Source organism: Larus michahellis, chromosome 1 (genome assembly GCF_964199755.1).
Source record: "Larus michahellis chromosome 1, bLarMic1.1, whole genome shotgun sequence".
Taxonomy (NCBI): domain Eukaryota; kingdom Metazoa; phylum Chordata; class Aves; order Charadriiformes; family Laridae; genus Larus; species Larus michahellis.
Window position 1 is genome coordinate 71059731 of NC_133896.1, and position 21586 is coordinate 71081316.

The window sequence follows — 21586 nt, forward strand, 5'->3', positions numbered from 1 at the left end:
TCCAGATTTTAATCTTTCTGGATATCCTTGTTCCATGGTTATTTCTATTTTGACTAGTCAGAAAACATATACATAAAAGTGTGTACATGTATACACACACATGTATATAAAAATGCACATATACATACAGATGTGTACACAAATACATAAATATATATCAATACACATGTAAATAAATATATGTAGATAAGAGCATTCTACACTTTTTGCATAAATCTTTGACACTTTGCTTTTGCAAAATGCATAGAAATTTAAAAGCTGTTGAACTGTGCCTAGCTACAAAGTAAAGCCCTGGGTTTGATACTGTGCAGGTATTCACTGAACTTTCCCGTGTAAGCAACTTCTCAAAGGGAACTATTTATTATAGAAAAAGTGATGCAGTCATGACCATTTGGAAAACTGAGGTCCCTGAACTCACGTGTGCAGATGTATTTCTTTACTGAAGTAGACCCATCAGTGTAGTTACTCACATTCACCTGAAATTTTAGGGCCTAGAGTAAGAAGATTCCAAATTCAAAGCTATAATCTTAACATTAATGAGACATTACAATCCGTCCTCTGCAACTGACACTCTGTAGATATTCCTCAGACCTATAATCAAGAGCTCTTAAATTTGTTTTTGCTAAAGATTTTTACCTTGAGTAAGCAATTGCTCGAGATCATTAACTTTTTATAAAGGGAAGACAGGACATTTTTCAAATATTCATGCTATGCAACAAATATGCATGTGTTACTCTAGAGCTAAATTTCTCCATAGTTTATTTTTTTTTAACAAGGTCTTGTCTACACAGGGACACTCAATAAAGTTCATATGAATTACTTAAAAGAACAGGATTGCAAGTTAATGATGTAGGTCGGATCACCATGCAGATGTTTTCATTCAAAGGCATCAGAGTGTACAGAGCTTTTTCAAACCTATAATAATTAAAACTAGTGTCACTGCTTTGCTTTAATAAGTGGCTTGAAAAATTATGGAGCTATAATGTAATAAGTTTATAGTCATAAATATATAGCAAAGAAAGCAAAAAATGAGAACGCTTTATTTGTTCTTTGAATCCTTGTTTACTGATTTTCTCTAACATCTGATGAAGATTCCTTTAAGAAGGTTTAAAATTGGGATCTCTGTAGCTGCCCCCTATCCCCAGGTTACACGGGAATAATTATGTTGATTTTCAAAGCCAGCACTCACAGCACTGGGAGGGTTGTTACTCTTCTTCTGATTCACCACAGGCCACCCTCAACACACTCTGAACTTTAAGCCACTGGGAGTTCCTCACGTATACTAAATTAAGTATACACATACCTGCTTAAGTTCTGTACTCAGCTGGAACTTTCTTAAGCATGCAGATTTAATCAGACAGATCTTGAGATTCTTACATTAAAAAAAAAAAAACAAACTTATTTTTCACATTTATCTACCTACTTCCAAATTTACTTGTTCAAGTATGTCTGTTAAAAAGCCTCGGAGATACCAATACTTCTGACTTTTGTGACAAGCCCCATAACATTATTATTAATAATGGTCAATAAATGGAAAAGTCATTTTATGATGGATAATGCCTCTATAAAATGGGGGGAAGAAAAAAAAGTTTAGGATATTTGGCACAAGGTGGTGTTGGGATTGGTGCTGTTGGGGTTGAAAGGTAAAGAATGTTCCCAGAGAGTGTGTGTGGTCAGATGCCTAGCCATTTTGGTTGCCCTGATAAACACTTGACGTGCACTTCATTTTTAAATCTCTTCAGAAAGTACTATTAGAGAGAAAACTTTGTAAATTTTTAATACAGAGTGTAGAACTTCTAGAATGAACTAGCCTTTTTTTAATCATATAAATAATTTAAACACCAAAATATCCTTCAAAGGTTCTGCTGGTATTTAAATATGTAGAGGGGAAAAAACACATATACAAGAGGTTGACTATAATTCTTTTGAATTTTCAGAAAATGTAAAACTTCAGTAAGAAATGAATCTCTGTCTTCCTTTCTTTAGGATAAAAATCAATGTCATATGTCTACATATGGAAAAGGAAAACTCTTTGCATTATAATATCTCAAAAAGAAATAGTGTGAAAGAAGCAATCATTCGTAGTATACAGTGTTACATAATTTTTTTATATGCTTCCTCTCCTTGATCTGCAGTATGCTTCTTAGAATTAGCAACCATATAAACAAAGTCTATGGTATAGTAGCTTCCAGAAAATACTAAGTACTTTGTTAATTTATCTCTAAACAGAATAGTATATTATACAGAAATGGCTATATTCCTCAAGTACCCAACTCTCTTTGTGGAACAGCATATACATGATATATACGTATGTACAAAAAAATATAAACTGCTGAGTTTGGGTTTGTTGGGTTTTTTTTCTGTCCACCAGTACAGCTGTTTCTCTACTCAAGGGTTACTCTTGTGTATGTCTGTTGCTCGTGTACTGCTCAGAAATTGCCCTGCATGAATGTGTCTTTATAGACATAATATCCCTTGTTCTAATAATCCATATCCATTTGTGAAGGAGAAAAATGCTAAATTAAAATGTATATAAATTAAATGCTAAATTATAATTATATTTAATTTTTAATTACAAACTATATATAGTAATTAAAAAACTTATATGTACGTATATATGTGTGTATATATATATATGCATTTCTTCAACAACTGCACAGTAAACTGGCATGTATAGTGCTTTGGTTTTGTCAGTGTTACACATGGTAACAAAGCCATGGCATTTTTACAGTTTTCTCCTTCTGCTGGCAATGTACATGTGCATAGAGAGTAAATCCTGCAAGAGTACAATTTAAAAATCTAAGTGGTAGGTAAGAAATATGAAAGAAAGGAAATGCACCCCTTGTAAATTGGCAGGAGGGTGAATCAACTTGAGACCAAAGTCTAAAGTTCTCAAGAGATCACAGTCAGCCATAGCCTTTTTCTCCCCAGAACCTCTAGTATGAAAAGCTGTTGTTGTCTTTAATTACTAAAAAAAAAACCCCAACAACTTATATTTAAAAGAATTCTGACCACCAAATATTTGAGGATATTTTATGTAATTCATACCTGCTTTAGCTCTACTCAAGGCAGGCAATGTGGAATTAGTAACCTCAATATATTTTTACGTTTATTTGTATTAATGACAGGTGGTAACCTTCTCAGTGCAGTCTGGATATAGACCTTAAGCTTAAAAATAGAAAGTTCATCTTCGTACAATTTCTCTTTTTCAGGCATGAAATGGATGAGTTAGAGAAACAGTTTTATCAGTACATAGACATGCTGTAGCGCACTAAAAGGAACATTTATCAGTACAGAAACACGGAGAATATTTATAGGAGAGCTTCTACTTGTTCAGAGAATGTATTTTAAGGTTCAACGAAGTGATATAACTATGCAGGAAACCCATGAAGTTTTATTCATTTATTAATTTTCCTGAACATAGAGTGCTTGATATTTTCCTTCCTTTGGGATCCCAATTACTTTTTCTTGAATTCCCCAAAGTATTTCTGAGATTATTCATGTAGAGATTTTTTTCATATTGTAATATTTAAAGATCTAAATTTATTATCCATAAGATTTAATAGTTTGAACTATATGTATATTTTGCAGAAAAGCTAGTTGCAGAAGTACACAGGTCTCAGATTATGCAGCCTCCCACATGCTCACTATTTTTAGGAGGAACATGGCTGTCTGCCAGCTCTCACAGAGATGGAGAGAAGACAATAGTGGGGATAAATTCACAGTATCATACAAACCTCAAAGTTGAGGTGAATCCTTTGGGTTCGTGTTTCCTCAGAAGTTTCTTTACAGTGCTTCTACACTCATGAAGTTCAGACAAACCAATGTTTTGCCTCAAAATCAGTCTTAGATACCAAATTTGTCACAGTCTCAACAAGGCACACTTTGTGGAAGATAACTGGGCTTCAACAAAAATTATGCTATCCTTAGGAAACTATTGTTCACTAGCAATTTCAACGTGGCCAGACTAATGCACAGTGTGTTTGAATTTTGCATGAGCAGATATGATTTTCTACATACTCATTGGCATGATGTTTATGGTAACGCGTTTCTGATAAATGGTATGTGTCTACTGTTTGCTTTTTTTTTTTCCCTTCTTTGTTATCAACAGCATAAAGTTGATAATGTGATTGAAGTAGCTAAAACAATCTGCAGCGTCCTCTGTTTTGTGGAAACCAAAGACATTACTGATGCAGTCAAGAAACTCCGTGCAGTGCCATTGGTGAAAGCACAGGTAAAAGACACAAGTTGATGTTCTGTTTTTCTCTTTAAAACTGGAGCTTGAATGGGTATCACTAATTTTCTGATTGATCAAGGCCATTCTACTGTCTTACTACGTATTTTCCCTCTGACAAGCATTAGATAGAGGTACTACAAAAAAAGAAAAGATTGTTGACAATGTGTGACAGAGGAGCAACAGAGGACTTGTCCTGTGTTTAACTGATGTGCTCCTCTGGTTGTTCTTTCTTATTCCCACCAAGTGTACAAATCTCTGCTTTGCCACATCACATATGTACCAAATCATGCAATTTCAAAGTATTCGATTTTCATATATTTAACGTAGGTTGATAAAAATAAAAAAATCATTCTTTCTGTAAATGTCACTTAAATTATGAGTTTTTCAGATAGAAATGTCTCTGCTATTTATGCAGAGAACCACCAGCATCATATAGTCCCAATTTTAGCTAGAATGCTCACTCTTAAAACAATGAAGTGGGCTTCTGTGAACTGGGACTTTGGAGGGCAGTATCTGTTCTCAGCTTTGTCATCAGCTGTTTTGATATGACCTTGGACAAGTCACTGTGACCTGATCTACAGAAGTTCTGAGCACCCAAAAATTCTTTTGAAGTCAGCATCTTGGAAATACAGGTGCTCAGCAAATTTTAAAATCAAGCCATTAATCACTTGGATTTAGTCTGGTGTAACCTTAAAACATGCTAATTCTTTCCCACGTTAATGAAATTCCCTCTTCACACTTTCTTAAAAAATTTAGTAAGTTAGTAAGGAATTTTTTTCTTTTCTTGTATGGTCTCTGTCTTGTCATTCTTTCTCACAGCAAATATTGTGTAGAAAAACATGCCAAGCTGGGCAAGAGGCTTGCGTTCTCAGACGATTAACTGCTTACAAAACTCTTATTCTTTCTCTTTGTTGTTTTTTTAAGCTGATTCCTTGTGATATATGTAAGAACGTCTAGGACAGGAAAGTAAACAATGGGATAACTAGTGTTAACTGAGTTAACCACCGAGTGTTAATTAGAAACATGTCTAGCTACATAAGTGGAATTTATTTAATTATGCCTGATACGCAGTTTGAGGTCCCAAACATAAGACTGGGGAAACCTAGCGTAATTCTTTGTATAACAGTTCTTGTGTCACAGGAGTGATATATAGCAAATTAATTATATATTGTCATCCATATACACTTACTCTTGACAGCTTCAAAACCTCAAATGCTTATCATCTTACAAGGGCACACATCTTCCTGAGAGGTGAAAAGTTTCACCAGAGAGCAGAAAGTATATTAGTTGAAGAGGCTCTAATGATGCTCAGAAAACCTCTTTTCTTAACTCTCTGCATTCGTAGCCTCTGTTTATTCCTCTTAGATGGTGTGGGGGGTTGGAGGGAACAGCCTCCAACTTAGGTAAAATACAGGACCCAAGCAAATAAACTCTAGAACATCAATGTAGCTCTTTGCAGGTCTGGGTTTTAAGTAAATCCCTGCACCATGTTTCTGTAACAGAGGACACTAGAGATCACAGAGCAGACATTGCTGCATGGCCTTGGGCAGAACCAGCTGCGACCTTCTGGAATTAGTTATGTGGGTGCTGTCTTTCTGAAGGTTGGCAAGTATTTTTAAGGACCAAGCTGAAAGGTATTTTTGTTGTTGCTCAGAGACGACCAGATGATTCACTTAAGTGCCCCCTCTTGCTTCCCTTCTCGGTCGTGACTCACTGTAAATCTTGTTTTTATAGCATCCTAAATATTTTCATGTCCACTTCAGCATCAATTATTAGAAGTCACTGTTCTGGGTAAATTCCAGCATAAATGGGTCTGTGACAGCACACATTTTGTCTGGCATGTTGTTGATTTAAATGGAAATAAGAATATCTCCATTTAAGAAAAGGTTTTCCTGTATATTAGAGGGCAAATACAGTAAAGAAAGGGATAAAAGAAATAACAAGGGATTCACATGATCTGCTTTTCAGTTAAACCCCAGGTTGTCCTGAGAGGCAGCAGGATCTTACCCTCGAGAAAAGTGTTTTGTCAATCCAGAAGCTTTCTTAAGAGATAGATAAAGAGCTTGGTCCAGTAAAAAGACAGAGAAGACAGTAACAGAACATGTTCTCCTTTAGGATGGAATCAGAGCAGAAGAAATGTATCAAGACTAATTTGTTAACAGATTTCTTTTGGAGTAAAAAGAGCTTTAGTGTATTTTCCCTTTGAGTGTTCAAGGTCAGCTCTGTGAACCCAATGTGTAAACCGCCTTCTATGACTGGCTTATATTTACTGAGTATCCCTGAGTGCGTTTTCAGCCCCATCCTCTCTGAATTCCAGCAAAGAGATAGAAATAGTAGTCAAAGAGCCAGATCAGTTCCTATTAGTGTGGCCTGTCCTGAGCAATCAGAAAACACCACATGTCATGCCATGAAGAATAAGATAATGGGGTAAAAAACAGAGAGTACAGGTCATCTTTTTCAAGTCTAAGGTTTCTGTTGATGTTCGTGTTTTCTTCTGCTTCTCTTCTGAGTCACTGTCATGCAAATAGTTTTTATTTTAGAGATGGAGTGATTGTTACTAGGCAAATAATTGTATTATGAGCTGATCCTATCCTGTTGTAAAAGCAAACAAGCAAACAAAAAACCCAAAACAAACAAACAAAAAAGCCCTGCTCCAAGTGTTAATAGCTTGCCATTGCTCGTTCCCAGCAGTGTCCAATTTCCAGCTCCGCTGTATAGACAGTCTCCAATATATACAGGTTCTGCTGAGCCAACTTCCATGTACTTCCTTGCACAGAGGGAGTAATACACTTTCCTTTTTCTGTTTTACCTATTTAAATTATAAGCTCCTCAGGGCAAGGAATGCCTCTCCTTATCTATATGTACAGTCTCCAGCACAGTAGAGTGCTGGTACTAGCTGTGATCTCCAGAGGCTGAAAATAAGTGGTGGTGATCATGATGATAATGATGGTGTTTGCTCATCTGTAATGAGCAAAATGATACTGTTCCTGAATACTCTCTTCTGAATGTTAAAAAGATTCTGTCCTGATTGAATATTTTATCGCTAGCCTTAAAATATTTTTCTGTCTTAATATTCACATAAGAAGCTGCTTGCCTCCACATTTCTCTTGGAGAATACTGACTAGATTGTTACTCATTGTTTAAAGTTTTTAAGTTGTTGAAGTTTTGTTCCCTTAACATTCCCTTTCAGGCTTGGTTAGCTGAACTAGTTGTCTGTCCCTTGAAGCCTTCCTGTAAAGGCTGCCTATGACCTTGACTGACACCCCTCTCCCCCTTACTCTCCTTGGTGAAGCAGACCAGACTAACAACTGACTTCAAACAAATGGATTAAAAAAAAAAAAAAAAAGCGCCAAACTGTTCCTGCACCAGCAAACACTGTTGCTGCTTCTTGCTTTTTACTCCTTTGAGAAATAAGTGCTAGGACAGTCGATTAGACTTCAGCAATCTAGAAAAAGTTCGGGTTTCATTTTTATGAAGAGCTTCATCTTTCTTAGCAGCAACTGAACTATAAATGTCACAAAGCAGTAATATATATTTCTGCACGTTCTGTAACTCGAACGCTGTTCCATTTTATGAAAATACAGATTGCACATTATATGCAACTACCTCATGTAAAGACTATAAATATAATAAATCAGATTTTATCTGTATTTATCAATATTTATACGAAGACAATGGACCATCTCTCCTGTCTCTATCAACATACGTAGCCAAAATTAGTACTCAGCAGTTGGATGTTTGATGGAGTACAAACTCCTACAAACCTTTTTTGAGTTAAACTCAGACTGAAGTGTAGGGACATTTTATGTGAATTCTGGGTACTGACAAAATTATTAAATACTGCAGTATTAGCATATCTTGTCAGTCAGCTCCAATTGTTTCTATTACATTCATCAGCATAGTAGCCCCAAGACTTTTTGTTAGGTAGAAGAGAGGCTTTTTACAGACAAGCAGGTAACTTGCACCACAAGTAAAGTGAAATTTTTGAGGCTACCTGTTACATCTCAAGTGCTGCAGCGTTACACATCGGGTAAGGGAGAAATGCCAGAAAAAAAAGTTCTAATTGCTTTTTCACCATGGTTTCCTGATGCTTTAGTGTAATGTATGGTGTGGGTTTGTGTGAAATACCTTTTAATGCATCCATTTGGCAAGCTTCATGTGCACATAATGCCTCAGGGAATCTACTGCTTACTCCTTCCAACGTAAAATACATAGGGTGCCAGTATATGTTTGTGTATAGGTATCTGTACATGTGTGCTTGCATACTTTAGAAAAAAACCTCAATGTGCTTCTATTTAATTCTGGATTTATGCAGACACACAAAAAAAAGGAAACAAAGTTATTTCCAATCTTCTGTGTTTAATTAAACTGTACTTATTAGTTCCTCACTGCCAGTACTATGCATTTCTGTACTGTGGTTAAGAGATTATGAAAGCAACTGGCACCGGTGACAGTTTCTTCTTAACTGATTGCATCTCTTTATAAATGTGATTCATTCAGTCTCTAACCAACCTAACCCTGGGATTTTAAAATCCGTTCAGGGGAAACTCTGGGCCTGCTACACAATTAATGTTTTTCATCTCTTTTTTCGTTTTGGTGGTTTTTTTTTTTCCTTCCTTTTTTTACAGCAGCTCACAAAAGTCCTAGGAGATCAAATCCTGCCAGAACAAGCACTAATCCACTATATATTAAATGGGCTACACTATGTTGAAATTATAAGCGCTGTTCCAAAAGGTTGTTTACTTTCCAAAATTTGAGAGAATTGAACAAAGGTCTCTGTTCCCATTTGTCTCGCTGCATTATAAAGATTGTGAAAACATATTTCTCAGCCTGGAGGTTGCTTTCCTCCCCTCAAGTAAGCGTTTGACTTCTCTTCATATTTACCAGACAAATGCTGGCAGCTCCAAGCTGGGTACCAGAGGGAGAATATACATCCAGCGTTGTAATTCTTATGTCTCTTCTGCATCTTGCTGAATACCTATGTACTAACACGAAGCATTCCCAACCCGCTGGAAAGGGTTTAATGACTATAAAGGACAGTAAACCTTTCAGGGTTCAAACAGTGCAAGCCACGGGCAATACTGAAACACAGACATTAACTGTCTGGTCAAGATTTGCATCTCAGTAATTTATTTCTGTCACCCTGGTACATGCGAGTCTGATGTCAGAGCCAGGCCAGGACAGGCCAGGCCAGACCGTGCAGCCGGCAGGGAAAGCTGGTCACCCACACTTGCCTTTGAGCTGTGGCCGGGTCCCACCTGCGGCCCCGGGGCTGCGGGTGCTGCCTGTCCTGCTGGGAGATGTGCCCAGATACCTGCCCCAACGGCAGTTTTTCATGTGCAGATGGGGAGGCATAGGCAGTGTAGCAATATTTAATTTCATCCAGTGTCTGAGAAGGCTGGATCAAGGTCTAATTGATGGCAGTTATTGTACTTGGGGATTTAATAGAGCATCTTTTAAAAAAAAAAAAAAAAAAAAAATCTAAGTAACTGGCCTGATCTTTCAGCAGTCATAAGCAGCCAGCAGCTCCTGCTGACAGCAGTGGGATAGGAGAGGTGGGAATCCAGATACTGAAGTAATGGTAGGGATCAAGACCTGTGTTTAGGCACCAAGGGTGTAAACACCTCCTAAATCCCTGCACCTAATATTTCCTGTTGGCCATCTCTGGTTAGCTGCCTGCTCAGAGGCCTTTGAAGAGTACAGCTATTTTTGCTGATTTGCCACAGAAACATATGTGAAATGTAGGCCACTTGAGTGGAGACTTGGTGTTCCTCAGCTTTGAAGGGAAGCTAAGGTTCTGCTTGCTCAGCATGGTTGTGGGATTCACACATCAATAGATAAGGCATGCAGAGGGATGGAAAGGATATTCTTCTCTCTGTTATACCAATGCAGAGGCTGAAAATGTGTGTGCACCTCAAATGTTGATAAGGGCTTCTTTGTACCTTGACATGCCTAAATAACGTCAGAAATCGGGTCCTGAGTCTGAGATGATATGATGTCTGAGATGGTAGAGGAAGCAGATGGAAGAGCTGGGAAGCAGGTCCTGTTTATTCTGAATCCCAGTCATGTCTTCTGTCATCATAACTTTAGGACACATCCTTCCCGTTTCTCACCTTATTTCCCATGAGTACTACTCCTAAAACCATTATAACTGCTATCTGGTCTTTTCTGAACTAACTGATTACTTTTTCCCTCTGGTTTTGTCTTTATAGAATTCACTTCAAAGTGTGGACACACCAGACAAAGGTAAAGTGTTATTTTAAAAATACATTAATTCAAGATGTATCATTAGAAAACACATGTCTTGCTATTTGTTTGTATTAATGAACTGTTATGGTTGGCATAGTGCAGATGTTTACATATTTGGTCATATTATAAGGTAATTATGACAAGCTAAAATTTAAGTGATCTAAAAACATAAATAAATCATAGCATTTCCCAAAACTAATCCGGAGATTTAAATATGGAAAATGAATAGTAGAGTGAAAGAATTGATTACAGTTAGTGGTGATCATGGCAGTTGTCCTAAACCCCAACTTTTTCTGTGGAGAAAAGGGAAAATAAGGAACTTCATGAAAGCCTAAAAAAATATTTTTTGTATGGCTTTTCTACTTGGCTCTGATAACTTTCATTTCTCCCTCCTTAAGCTTTAGTTCTTTGTTGTCTTTTGTTATGTAAATAGTGTGTTATCTTAAATTTACATAATGTCATAAGAAGAGTAGGTTAATTAATAGTAATGGACAAAATCAAAGACCTTGCCTTATTTAATTCCTCAGTTAGCTTAGACTCATTTGCTAATGCCCAGTACGATTAGCATTACTGCGGGGCACCTTGCGGACTGAGGGATGTGCAGGAGTCCTGTCATGTGTCCCTGTGCCGGGTACCCGGAGGGGGACAGCCACATGGGGCCACAGGTCCTGCTGTACCCCTCTGTGGCTGGCCTGCGACATGCAGCTGGGGGTGCTACACGGATGCTTTCAGAGGGCCTTCCGTCTGAATGTTGGGGTGGGCTGGGCTGGGCTGTGGAACAGTGAGCTCTCTCCATTTTGTTTGAGAAAAAAGGTGGCCTCCAAGATGCTTTTTTTTCCCCTCTTTCTTTTTTCCTCTGTCTGCTTTTCTCAATTGCAGTGTGCTCAGAGAGGTAAAAAGGTGAACCGACCACAAAGACTGCAGCAGCCTTTCAAACACAGAGGTGGTGCAAGTGCAGGCCTCCAAATGCCAGGCTTGTTGTTTCACCATTATTCAACTTCATGAACAGCAAACAAAGAAACGGGAATTATATTTGTAAGCTGCCAGGAAAAGCTAAGCAGCTGGAGGGCCAGGGGAACGGGGGGAGAAGGTAAATGCGGTTTGTAGGATTCTTCTCCCTTGGATATAGTAATTTATCCCATCTTTTTTGGTTTTTTAACACTTAACAGCAACTAATTCTTGATGATGAAAAGAATGAATAGTTACTAATCAACATCTAACTTAGAAATGTCTTCCTCTGCACGCTGTTCAGAAAACCTGTCTGGAAAGGATTTAAAACATTCCTTTATTTAAAGATATTTCCAAATTTGGACTTCATTGAATCATCAGCTTCCTCAAGGAAAATCTGATTTATTGAATAACAGTAAAGGAATCAGATTTTTTTACTCTCTACTTCTCTTACCTATTTATTTATGCCAGGAAACCTTCAGCTGTGAAGAGTGATGCTTCTCTGTTTGTTCTCAGCACGCCCTAATTTCATAACAGTTGCAGAATCCTTTTGGTAGCGTAATATTAGAAACTGCAACTTACCGATTGCAAGTCAGAACTTGCCAGGCCATTAGTCATCCTGTGGAGCAGCCTACGTTCAAAGTTGTCCAAGGTAACCAAAATTCAAATTGACCTCTTACACGCAGTGATACACATTTCATATACGTTAAAACATACTGCATGCGTTATATCTGCACCTATTAAATAAACTTCTAAAAGCCAGCAAAATAATTAACATTAGGCTAATGAGCGCTAACAGAAAAGTCTAGCTATTGTATCAAAGCTGGTGTTAAGGGCATGTCTGATAAAAACCAAAGTGTGAGAGCAATGACCAAAACCGATCTGTTGGAACGTAGGCCTGATCCCCAAGAAGTGGACAAAGCCATTCTACACATCTTCTCTTTTGGGGATCATGAGCTTTCCTTAGTTCCTGTCTTCTCAGTGCTCACCTTCATGATAATGCCATGGGGCCTCCCATCTGTTGGCCTAGGGACCCTGAGCCTGAGAGGAACCCAGATGATATTGTCACCTGCTGAAGCTAGAAGTAAAAACCAGCTAGGTGGTGAGATGTGCATTCCTGCTGAAATCACCTTTGTGTTTCCTTTTCCACTTCATTTGCTTCCCGCCCTCTTTTTGCCTCATTACGCTTACCTGGCTAGAGTTGTAGGCATGCAAAAATTTGCAAGTCTGTGACCCAAAAGTAAAATCACCACCTTAGCTCAGTGCTGGTAAATTTTTTCCAGATCTCCAGGAAGCTAAAGACTATGTGCTTTGCTTTCTCTAGCAGCACAATTACAAATGAAGTCACCATTGAGAGCCGAGGGGGAAACAGACTGCATTTCCCATGTGTAATGTTTTTTTCTGTCTCTTGCATGTATTCATGTTTATCTTGAAGAAAGCAGGATCGAATTTGAACAGCAAGAGCAGCAGTTACTCCAACCGATAATTTCGTTTTCCTCTCCTAAGTGATAGTTATTACCCTAAGTATCATAAAAGAGTTTTGGTTTTCTTCATTATAGCTTCGCTCTACCACAAAAGAGAAAAAGATAAAGGCTACTATTAAAATTAAAACCTTACTTAATAATCTGTTTAGAAACTGCTTTAATCTTTCTCTTTAATAAAAGATTATCAGTGGTTTAATATTAGTAATTCACCATGGACTAAGCAAGTCAAAGACTATATTCAAAATACCCAGTTTTGATTTAGTGTTGCAATAACTGGCTCTATTAACAGTGTTATCTCTGTAGACCGAAGTATTCCATTGCTGTGAACAGAGCAGTACTTACGTTATGCCTAAGTCTGGATCATGTTCTTTTTCCTCTGTATGAAGTCCTTAGAAGATTATATTAATGTTTTAGTACTCAAATTATTTTTTCATTTCTTCCTAAATGTGAGGAACGCTAGGCATTTCTAGACATTAGCGCCTTTCTGCAGCATCAAGTGTTCCCAGAAAATAAAGAATGAGATTATTCAAGTTAGGGATTTAGCACTGGAGTTTGCTGCAATCCAGAGTATGAAAAGACAGGCCTCAAGCTGGTACAAAACTTGAGTCTGTGCATATTTTTCAAAAGCTGATGAATGACTGTTTATACAATGTCTACAGCCTTTCTACTTCAGGCTGGGATTTCACCGGATCAGACATAATAAGCAGCTTTTGGCATTTGATTAGTAGTTCTCTGGGACCTATCCCAGAAAGTCTAGTATGCGCCATGAACTGATGATATTGAATCAACAGTCTTTTCCAACTGAATTGCTGGAGTTGCTAGCTTTTTCGAGTAAATGCAGAAATCAGACACCTTGATGATGATACATTTCATGAAGTTGTCGTTATATTTAAGGGTGTAAAGGTTCACTAATTGTGCTTGGGATTTGATAGTTGCTTCTAGACCTGATCATAAAAATATTCACCACAGAATATTTCACCCACTCCCAAAAAAAGTAGGCAGGGGAAAAAAATGGAAGGTTTTTTGAAGGTTTTGCTATATAAAACTGAAAATGCAGCTTCCTTGTTTTCTTAGCACAAAGCCATTATAGTTTTGTTTTGGAAAAAATCTTGCTTTTTTTCAGAATACAGAAAAACGTCAAGAGCTTTTTATTGATTGCATTTCATCTCCGTAAGTGTATCCTGCATTGCTTTCAAATCTGAGCATGACTCTTTACCTCTGAATTTTTGCTGTGTTACATCCTGATACGTTGTTCTGAAAGCCAGGGGTTTTTTAACCATGACCAGTTTTTAAATATGTTCTAATCAACACTGCTTAGCACCTTACCTAAATCTTAAAGGGTTTTTTTCTGGGTGTTTTGCGTGTGTGTGTATGACCTAAACTGTATTTAGGAGCTTGCTCTTTTTTAGAGGGAAGCCTCTAAAAATAAGTGGGGAAAAAACAATATAAAGCTCCTGTTCTCCAAAATGTCTTTAAGGTGTCAAAAGGGTCTTAAGCCTTCCTTCCAAATTCTGTTTAACAAGATATTTGTCATGTTTTACGGAGCGAAAATGTGTGTACGGAGACAGAGAGGGCATGTTTACTATGTATTAAATTGACATCAACTGCTAGTGCAATAACAACAAAGTACCTGCTCTGTTGGAAGGTCTGGCACTAAAATAATATGTGAATTGTAATACTGGACTGAGAAGAAGAAAGTAAGTGGTTTTCTATAAGGAATATGTTAGTATGTTCCTTACTAATTCTTGAAGGCACCTGCAGGCATATACATTAACACTTTTAAGGATGGTGTGGATTGTTTTGTGTCTCACTAAGGGTGAAATGTATTCCTTCAAACTTCGTGTACAAGGAACATCTGTCAGAAGTAAGCATATCTGGCAGCTGTAGTTAAAGTTCACTTCCCTTAGTCTCATCTCATTTCTGCAAGTCTCATTCCTTCTCACCTTCGCTGAGAAGGTGATGCCAAATAATTTCACACTAGAAATAAATTATGAGGTTTGAGTTATGAGATTATTAATCTTGGTCACAATTCACTTTGCCATGTGGTGTATTCATTGTCTCCTAGATACTGGCTATGCCTGGGACACCTTTCTAGGAAATGAACTTTGGCATAGCTGAAGCTGTGAATCCGCTGTAGGAAGTCCATAGCCTGTGCTGTGTAAGTCAGTGAAACACCATAGTCCTTTCTCATCTAAGATTTATTAATCATAAAAATCATAAGAAGCGGTAAAGTTCTCTGGCTTCATGAATGAGCGATATAATTTCAGTGTACCAAATCCTATTCAGCAGCTCATAAAAATGTAGTGAAAAGATGCTGACCAGCTCTTGTGAGTAATGGACACTTACAGACTAGCCAAGATGTTTGTCTTTAATTTAGTTAATTGCTACTGGGCTTAATGAGTGAAGAGTTGGGCGGGGGGGAAAGGGCTGACTCTGGCATGGAAACCATAGAGTCATTTTAAACTGAGAGCTGACAAGAGTAAGAAAACGAATGTAGAAAAAATGCTGCAGCTGCAAACTAGGTCATACTTGGACATTTGCATACACTTGAGAAACTCAGTCCCTGAGAAGATCTTCCTTCTGGATCTTCTAATAATTAGATAAATAATGCTGAAGTTTCATTCGTCTCCCTTTGATGGCAGCTGAGCTGATTGCCCTGTTGCTGTCTTCACCCCTCACATGCCATCTTAGCGAGAGAGGCAGCCTGTAGTCCTCCCCCAGGCCCTGCTTCCAAACTGGCTCCGTTTCTGCATTCAGGCACAGACTGCAGGGCCACGGGTGAAAGGTGGAAATTTAAGAGAGGGAGGAAAAAGAACATTTCCCAGCTCCCTTCAGCAGGGAGAATCACGAACATCGTCTGCAACTAAGTGAAGACTGTTAACCTTGCCCCATCTATCCACATAGATCTTGTAGGGTGGGCAGGTCCTTGGCACCCAGGAAACTTTTTTCACCTGACCACTGACAGATAGAAGCATGTTATAAATAATTGAGGCCAAAATTGTGCTTTTCCTTGTTTTCCATCACTCTTGGTGGGTTTTTTTGTTTGTTTGTCTGGTTTTTATGTATCTGGCATTCAGTTTTGTCTCTCAGGTAAATCATGACAGTCTTTCTTCTGCAAAAATGGCCAGTGGACAAGATAGCTTGGATATAGCAATAGGCACCTTAGATATAGTGATAGGTACCTTATTCACTTCCTTGCCTGGCATGTGTAGATTTTCTGTTATGGAAAATATTTACCCTATCGTGTATGTTTCTCCTGACTTTTTTTTTTTCTTTTGTTCAAGGAGTATTCCCTTCTTTCTGTGGCTTAGCTGAAATACAATGCATTTCCTCTTGTTCTGTGGACAAAATTTGAAACATTGCCTTACAGTCTAGAATATGGATTGTGTAAAAACTGCTGGTGGCCAAAGGGTTCACTTCAACACGCAGCAGGAAGTTTACACAGATTCTGAGCTACATTTTACCCCTTTTTTGGAGAAAATGCTGAGAAGGTTCCACTCAACAATCATTAACTTCAATACGCCAATTTGCCTAAATAAGGACTTTGCTATTGTGCTATGTCTACCTGTCTGCCACATTGAACAGATTGGAGGCAGGGAGTCTCCTAAGTAGCTGTTTTTCCTTTACATAAATAGTTTGGTGCATTTCAGATAAAGTATAAAATATTAGTTCAAATAATAGTCCACCAATGTCCTCTTCTGGATGTCTTAAGAAGGCTTTCTGTATATGACTATAGGTAATTCCTTGGAATGTAAAAGAATTCAGTGCAAATTAAACATTTAGTTTGGGAGGTACCAAGTTATTACACATTCAAGAGAACAGGATATAAGAGTAAAATGGTATTCTAGGGGAAAAAAAAAAACATTAGAGGAAGAGATTTATTCAGAACAATATAGTGAAGGATGATAAATGGAGAAAATAGTAAGAGAATAAGTAAATTAATTAAAAATGAGTGCTAGATAGAGAAGTATAGATGAACAGAGAGTAAAAGGGCTGAATTTTCTTAACCTGTCAGTCCCTAAAATGATTCCGTTTTCGTATGTGGAAGATGATTACAATACAACAAGGAGTAGTAATCTAGCCAGTCCTTCACGAGTGCAATAATTTACTGTCAGTATTTCCAATAGCACACCCCACTATATGTCAAACTATTTCAATTTCATGAATATCTCTATTGTTACATAGTTAAAATTTGTCTATTATAAAATGAAGACTGAAATAACTCCGTTGCACTGTTTGCAATGCATTTTGTGACTCAATAGTTCTGAGTATTAGCTTGTTTAAAGGCAGAAGGTATCAAAGAAAGGGAATAAAATTCCAGACTGAACACATGTTTTTTGGAGACGTTTCTGTCAGGAAACTGAGGTGGCTAAGTCCAGTGAATCGTGGTGATTCCTGCACTTATCCCAAGTATAAAAAGCTAATATAAGCAAGTCTCAGGCTTCCTATTCCTGTAAATTATTTATTTATTTATTTATTTCAATAGATACTATTGGACAGCTAATAGAGGGCTGCTGAATACAGTGGCCAGACGAGTTTAGGGAGTATGTCAGGAACTGTAGCAGGTGATGAGAGTATGTTCTTGTCGTGTAGGAAGCCATGAGTTAGAAGGGGGGAAAAAGGGAGAATCTGGGGTACTCCTCATGGAAGACAAATCATCCTGATCTTGGAATGCTACAATGTACTCTGACATTTTCTCTCTCAACCTGTCCTTTGCCTGAGAAATGAGTGCTTGTACCAGCTCTCCTCACTCGGTGGAGGCTGCCAGGACTGGGGTTTTTAATTTTCGCTGGCAATCAGGCAATCCCCTAGGCGCTCCAAAAACACAGAGAGAGGGAAGATGGATAAAAGCCAGTAATTGCAGAAAAAGAGCACTGCAAAGCTGAAGCCACAGGAAATAATATAAATAAAGGTGTGATATAAATAAAGCTACAGCCTGCATTTCATATACATCTGTGTACGTCTGTATTTCAGTGTCCATCATTGTGTAATTTTATCACCAGTCCATGCACATCTGAATGCCGACCATGTCTGATTGTGGCTGCTATTGTATATATTTTATTAATTGTTTACCTACAGTTGCAACAGCTTTAGAGTCTTAAAATTTAACCAGTGCTTTTTCTCTATTCTACTCTTGCATTGCCCGTCCCTTGAACTAAGAAGCTACTAGCTGCTGAAAGTACAAAATACCTATATAACAAAAATCCATCCAATACAAAAATTAACAGACTAAAATGGCATATCTGAGGCACACGCTAGCTTGCTGTAGTTTAAAATGCTTACTTTGAAAATGCCTTAATTTGAAAGCACTGTAATGAAAGACTGTTAATGATGCACCAGAAATGAGCTAAGGCTGGTTTCAGAAGCACAGATGGCTAATTGGCTTCAGTTGGTAGGTTATGTCATTTTAATTAAATTTTATTAGGAAGCATTTCAAAGCCATAACTGATGGTTTAAGATAAATATGGTTCTTCATAAATGACCTATTGCTAACCTTTATTTCTTTCTCTCTCTCCTCTTAGTGTTAATAGAGGCTGCTGTGACTGAGCTCTCCATGGCCATCTCTCGTCTCATCCATGTTTACAGCAGCAGCTTTGATGCCAATTTCCAGCTTGCCAGCATACCTAAAAGCCCTTCATGTTCAGATGTCAACCTAGACTCCCAGCTCAGCTTCACTGTTTACGCTGCCCATAACATCCCAGAAGCCTGGGTGAACAGGTAGGAGGAGATCTAGCAGCTGTTCACAAGATGGGGTATTGTCTCTTGTGATCACGTGTTTTTCACAGATGCTAGCTTACTTCCGTTGGCTTGGTGATACTCCTGTATTAATGCCGGAGACTGGGTAAGAGGGTGTATCTCTCCTGTTTTTCTAGCATGAAGTGCGCTTACTTAAGCTTAACTAAGAGAATTCTGGGTCCCACAGACAGACGGAAAATTGAGGAGGTGGCCTAGATGGTTGCCCTTGACCGGTGTGGAAGGAGGGTAATAGAAGCAAGGTCAGAGCGCTGCCTTGATGGGTGTGTGTACAAATGCTTGCTTGTGTGACTGACTTGCTCAGAGGGAGGAAGGCAGGAAAGGCTGAGTGCTGCATGCCAAGAGAGTTTGGACTGGGACTTTGTGTGGCCTCCGCAGTGCAAGTAACTGGAAGGATTGAAGGCCAGCTTACCACGTTAGACAAGAGGGGGGCTTTCTTAAACTCAGTCTGAATGAGGCTTTATCAGCCATTTTTGCTCTGGATGTATTCAAACCACATTACTTGGCTAAGCATGGCAGGCCACTCAAGAGGACTACAAAGAGATAGTGAAGCTATGTCGGGAAAAAATCAGGAGGGCCAAAGCCCAGCTAGAACTAAACCTGGCTTCTGTTGTCAAGGACAACGAAAAAAGTTTCTATAAATATATTAGCAACAAAAAGAGGACTAAGGATAATCTCTGTCCTCTAGTAGATGGGGCTGGTAACATAGTGACCAAGGATGAGGAAAAGGCTGAGGTACTTAATGTCCTCTTTGCCTCAGTCTTCAGCTGTAGGACCAGTTGTTCCCTGAGTACCCAGACCCCTGAGCTAGAAGACAGGGATGGGGAGCAGAATGAAGCCCCTGTAATCCAAAGGGAAATGGTGAGGGACCTGCTTCAGCACCTGGAGGTGCACAGATCTATGGGGCCGGATGGGATCCACCCAAGGGTACTGAAGGAGCTGGTGGAAGTGCTCGCCAGGCCACTTTGCATCATTTATGAGCAGTCCTGGACAACCGGGGAGGTCCCAGCTGACTGGAGGTTAGCAAACGTGACACCCATCCACAAGAAGGGCCAGAAGGAGGATCCAGGGAACTACAGGCCAGTCAGTCTGACCTCGGTGCCTGGGAAGGCCATGGAACAGATCCTCCTCAGTGCCATTACACGGCACATGCAGGAGAACAGGGTGATCAGGCCCAGTCAGCATGGGTTTGTGAAGGGCAGGTCATGCCTATCAAACCTAATATCCTTCTATGATAAGGTGACCCACTTAGTGGATGAGGGAAAGGCTGTGGATGTTGTCTACCTGGATTTTTGCAAAGCTTTTGACACTGTTTCCCACAGCATTCTCCTGGAGAAACTGGCTGCTCATGGCCTGGACAGGTGTACTCTTCGCTGGGTAAAAAACTGGCTGGATGGCCGTGCCCAGAGAGTGGTGGTAAATGGAGTTAAATCTAGTTGGTGTCCGGTCACAAGTGTGTCCCCCCTTGGTGTCCCCCAGGGCTCGGTGCTGGGGCCGGTTCTCTTTAATATCTTTATCAATGATCTGGATAAGGGGATCAAATGCACCCTCAGTAAGTTCACAGATGACACTAACTGGGCGGGCGTGTTGATCTGCTTGAGGGTAGGTTGGCTCTGCAGAGGGATCTGGACAGGCTGGACCGATGGGCTGAGACCAATGGTATGAGGTTCAACAAGGCCAAGTGCCGGGTCCTGCACTTGGGTCACAGCAACCCCATGCAGCGCTACAGGATTGGGGTGGAGTGGCTCAAAAGCTGCCTGGCAGAAAAGGACCTGGGGGTGTTGGTGGACAGCCGTCTGAATATGAGCCAGCAGTGTGCCCAGGTGGCCAAGAAGGCCAGCAGCATCCTAGCCTGTATCAGGAATAGTGTGGTGAGCCAGACTAGGGAAATGATCATCCCCCTGTACTCGGCACTGGTGAGGCCCCACCTCGAGTACTGCGTTCAGTTTTGGGCCCCTCGCTACAAGAGGGACATTGAGGTGTTGGAGCGTGTCCAGAGAAGGGCTACAAAGCTGGTGAGGGGTCTGGAGGACAAACCTTATGAAGAACGACTGAGGGAGCTGGGGTTGTTTAGCCTGGAGAAGAGGAGGCTGAGGGGAGACCTTATCACCCTCTACAACTACCTGAAAGGAGGTTGTAGAGAGATGGGGGCTGACCTCTTCTCCCTGGTGACAAGTGATAGGACGAGGGGAAACAGGTTCAAGTTACGTCAGGGGAGGTTTAGATTGGATATTAGGAAACATTTTTTCACTGAAAGGGTTATTAAACATTGGAATAGGCTGCCCAGGGAGGTGGTGGATTCACCATCCCTGGAGGTGTTTAAAAAAAGGGTAGATGGGGCACTTAGGGACTGGTTTAGAAGTGGCTCTTGTCAGGGTAGGTTAAAGGTTGGACTTGATGATCTTAAAGGTCCCTTCCAACCTCAGCAATTCTATGATTCTATGATTGACGATCCTCTTTATAGATAGTGATTAAAATAAGTATAGTTTGTAGGTCCAAGTATATGTAGTATATTAGCGTAGCAGAGGAAAGAAAAAAGGGAGGCATCTTTAATAAAAAGCTGATTTAAATTCTCTTCTGAATTGTTTATTTGGTCAAATTAGTTGTCTCTTCAAATAGCTGTTGTTCCTACTCTGAGCAAAACTGGTGTTCTTCTCTTACCACTCCAGTGCAGTCAAAAGAGGACAGGTGACTACAGTCTGGTAACATTATTTTTGAGTCAAAATACTGTTCTCCAAGTTTTTATTAATATTTTCCCCTTATTCCCACTTTACCTTGAAGTCTAAATGACTGATGAAAAAACAGTGGGATCATTTGCATTAGACTGTAAGCAAGAGAGTGTAGTATACAGCATTAATTGTAATTAGCAGTTTAGTAAAAATCTGAGAGAATTTGCATCAGTTAAGGTGAAAAT

General features: G+C 39.3%; 1 protein-coding gene across 1 annotated transcript in view; it reads left to right on the forward strand.

Annotated features, from left to right (window-relative positions):
* Positions 1–21586, forward strand: part of PIK3C2G (phosphatidylinositol-4-phosphate 3-kinase catalytic subunit type 2 gamma) — a 284737-nt gene that overhangs the window by 113699 nt on the left and 149452 nt on the right. The window contains exons 10-12 of the mRNA XM_074585602.1: positions 4112–4234; positions 10450–10483; positions 18441–18636. Of these exons, the coding sequence (XP_074441703.1) occupies positions 4112–4234; positions 10450–10483; positions 18441–18636 (353 nt within the window). The remainder of the gene's footprint in view (positions 1–4111; positions 4235–10449; positions 10484–18440; positions 18637–21586) is intronic.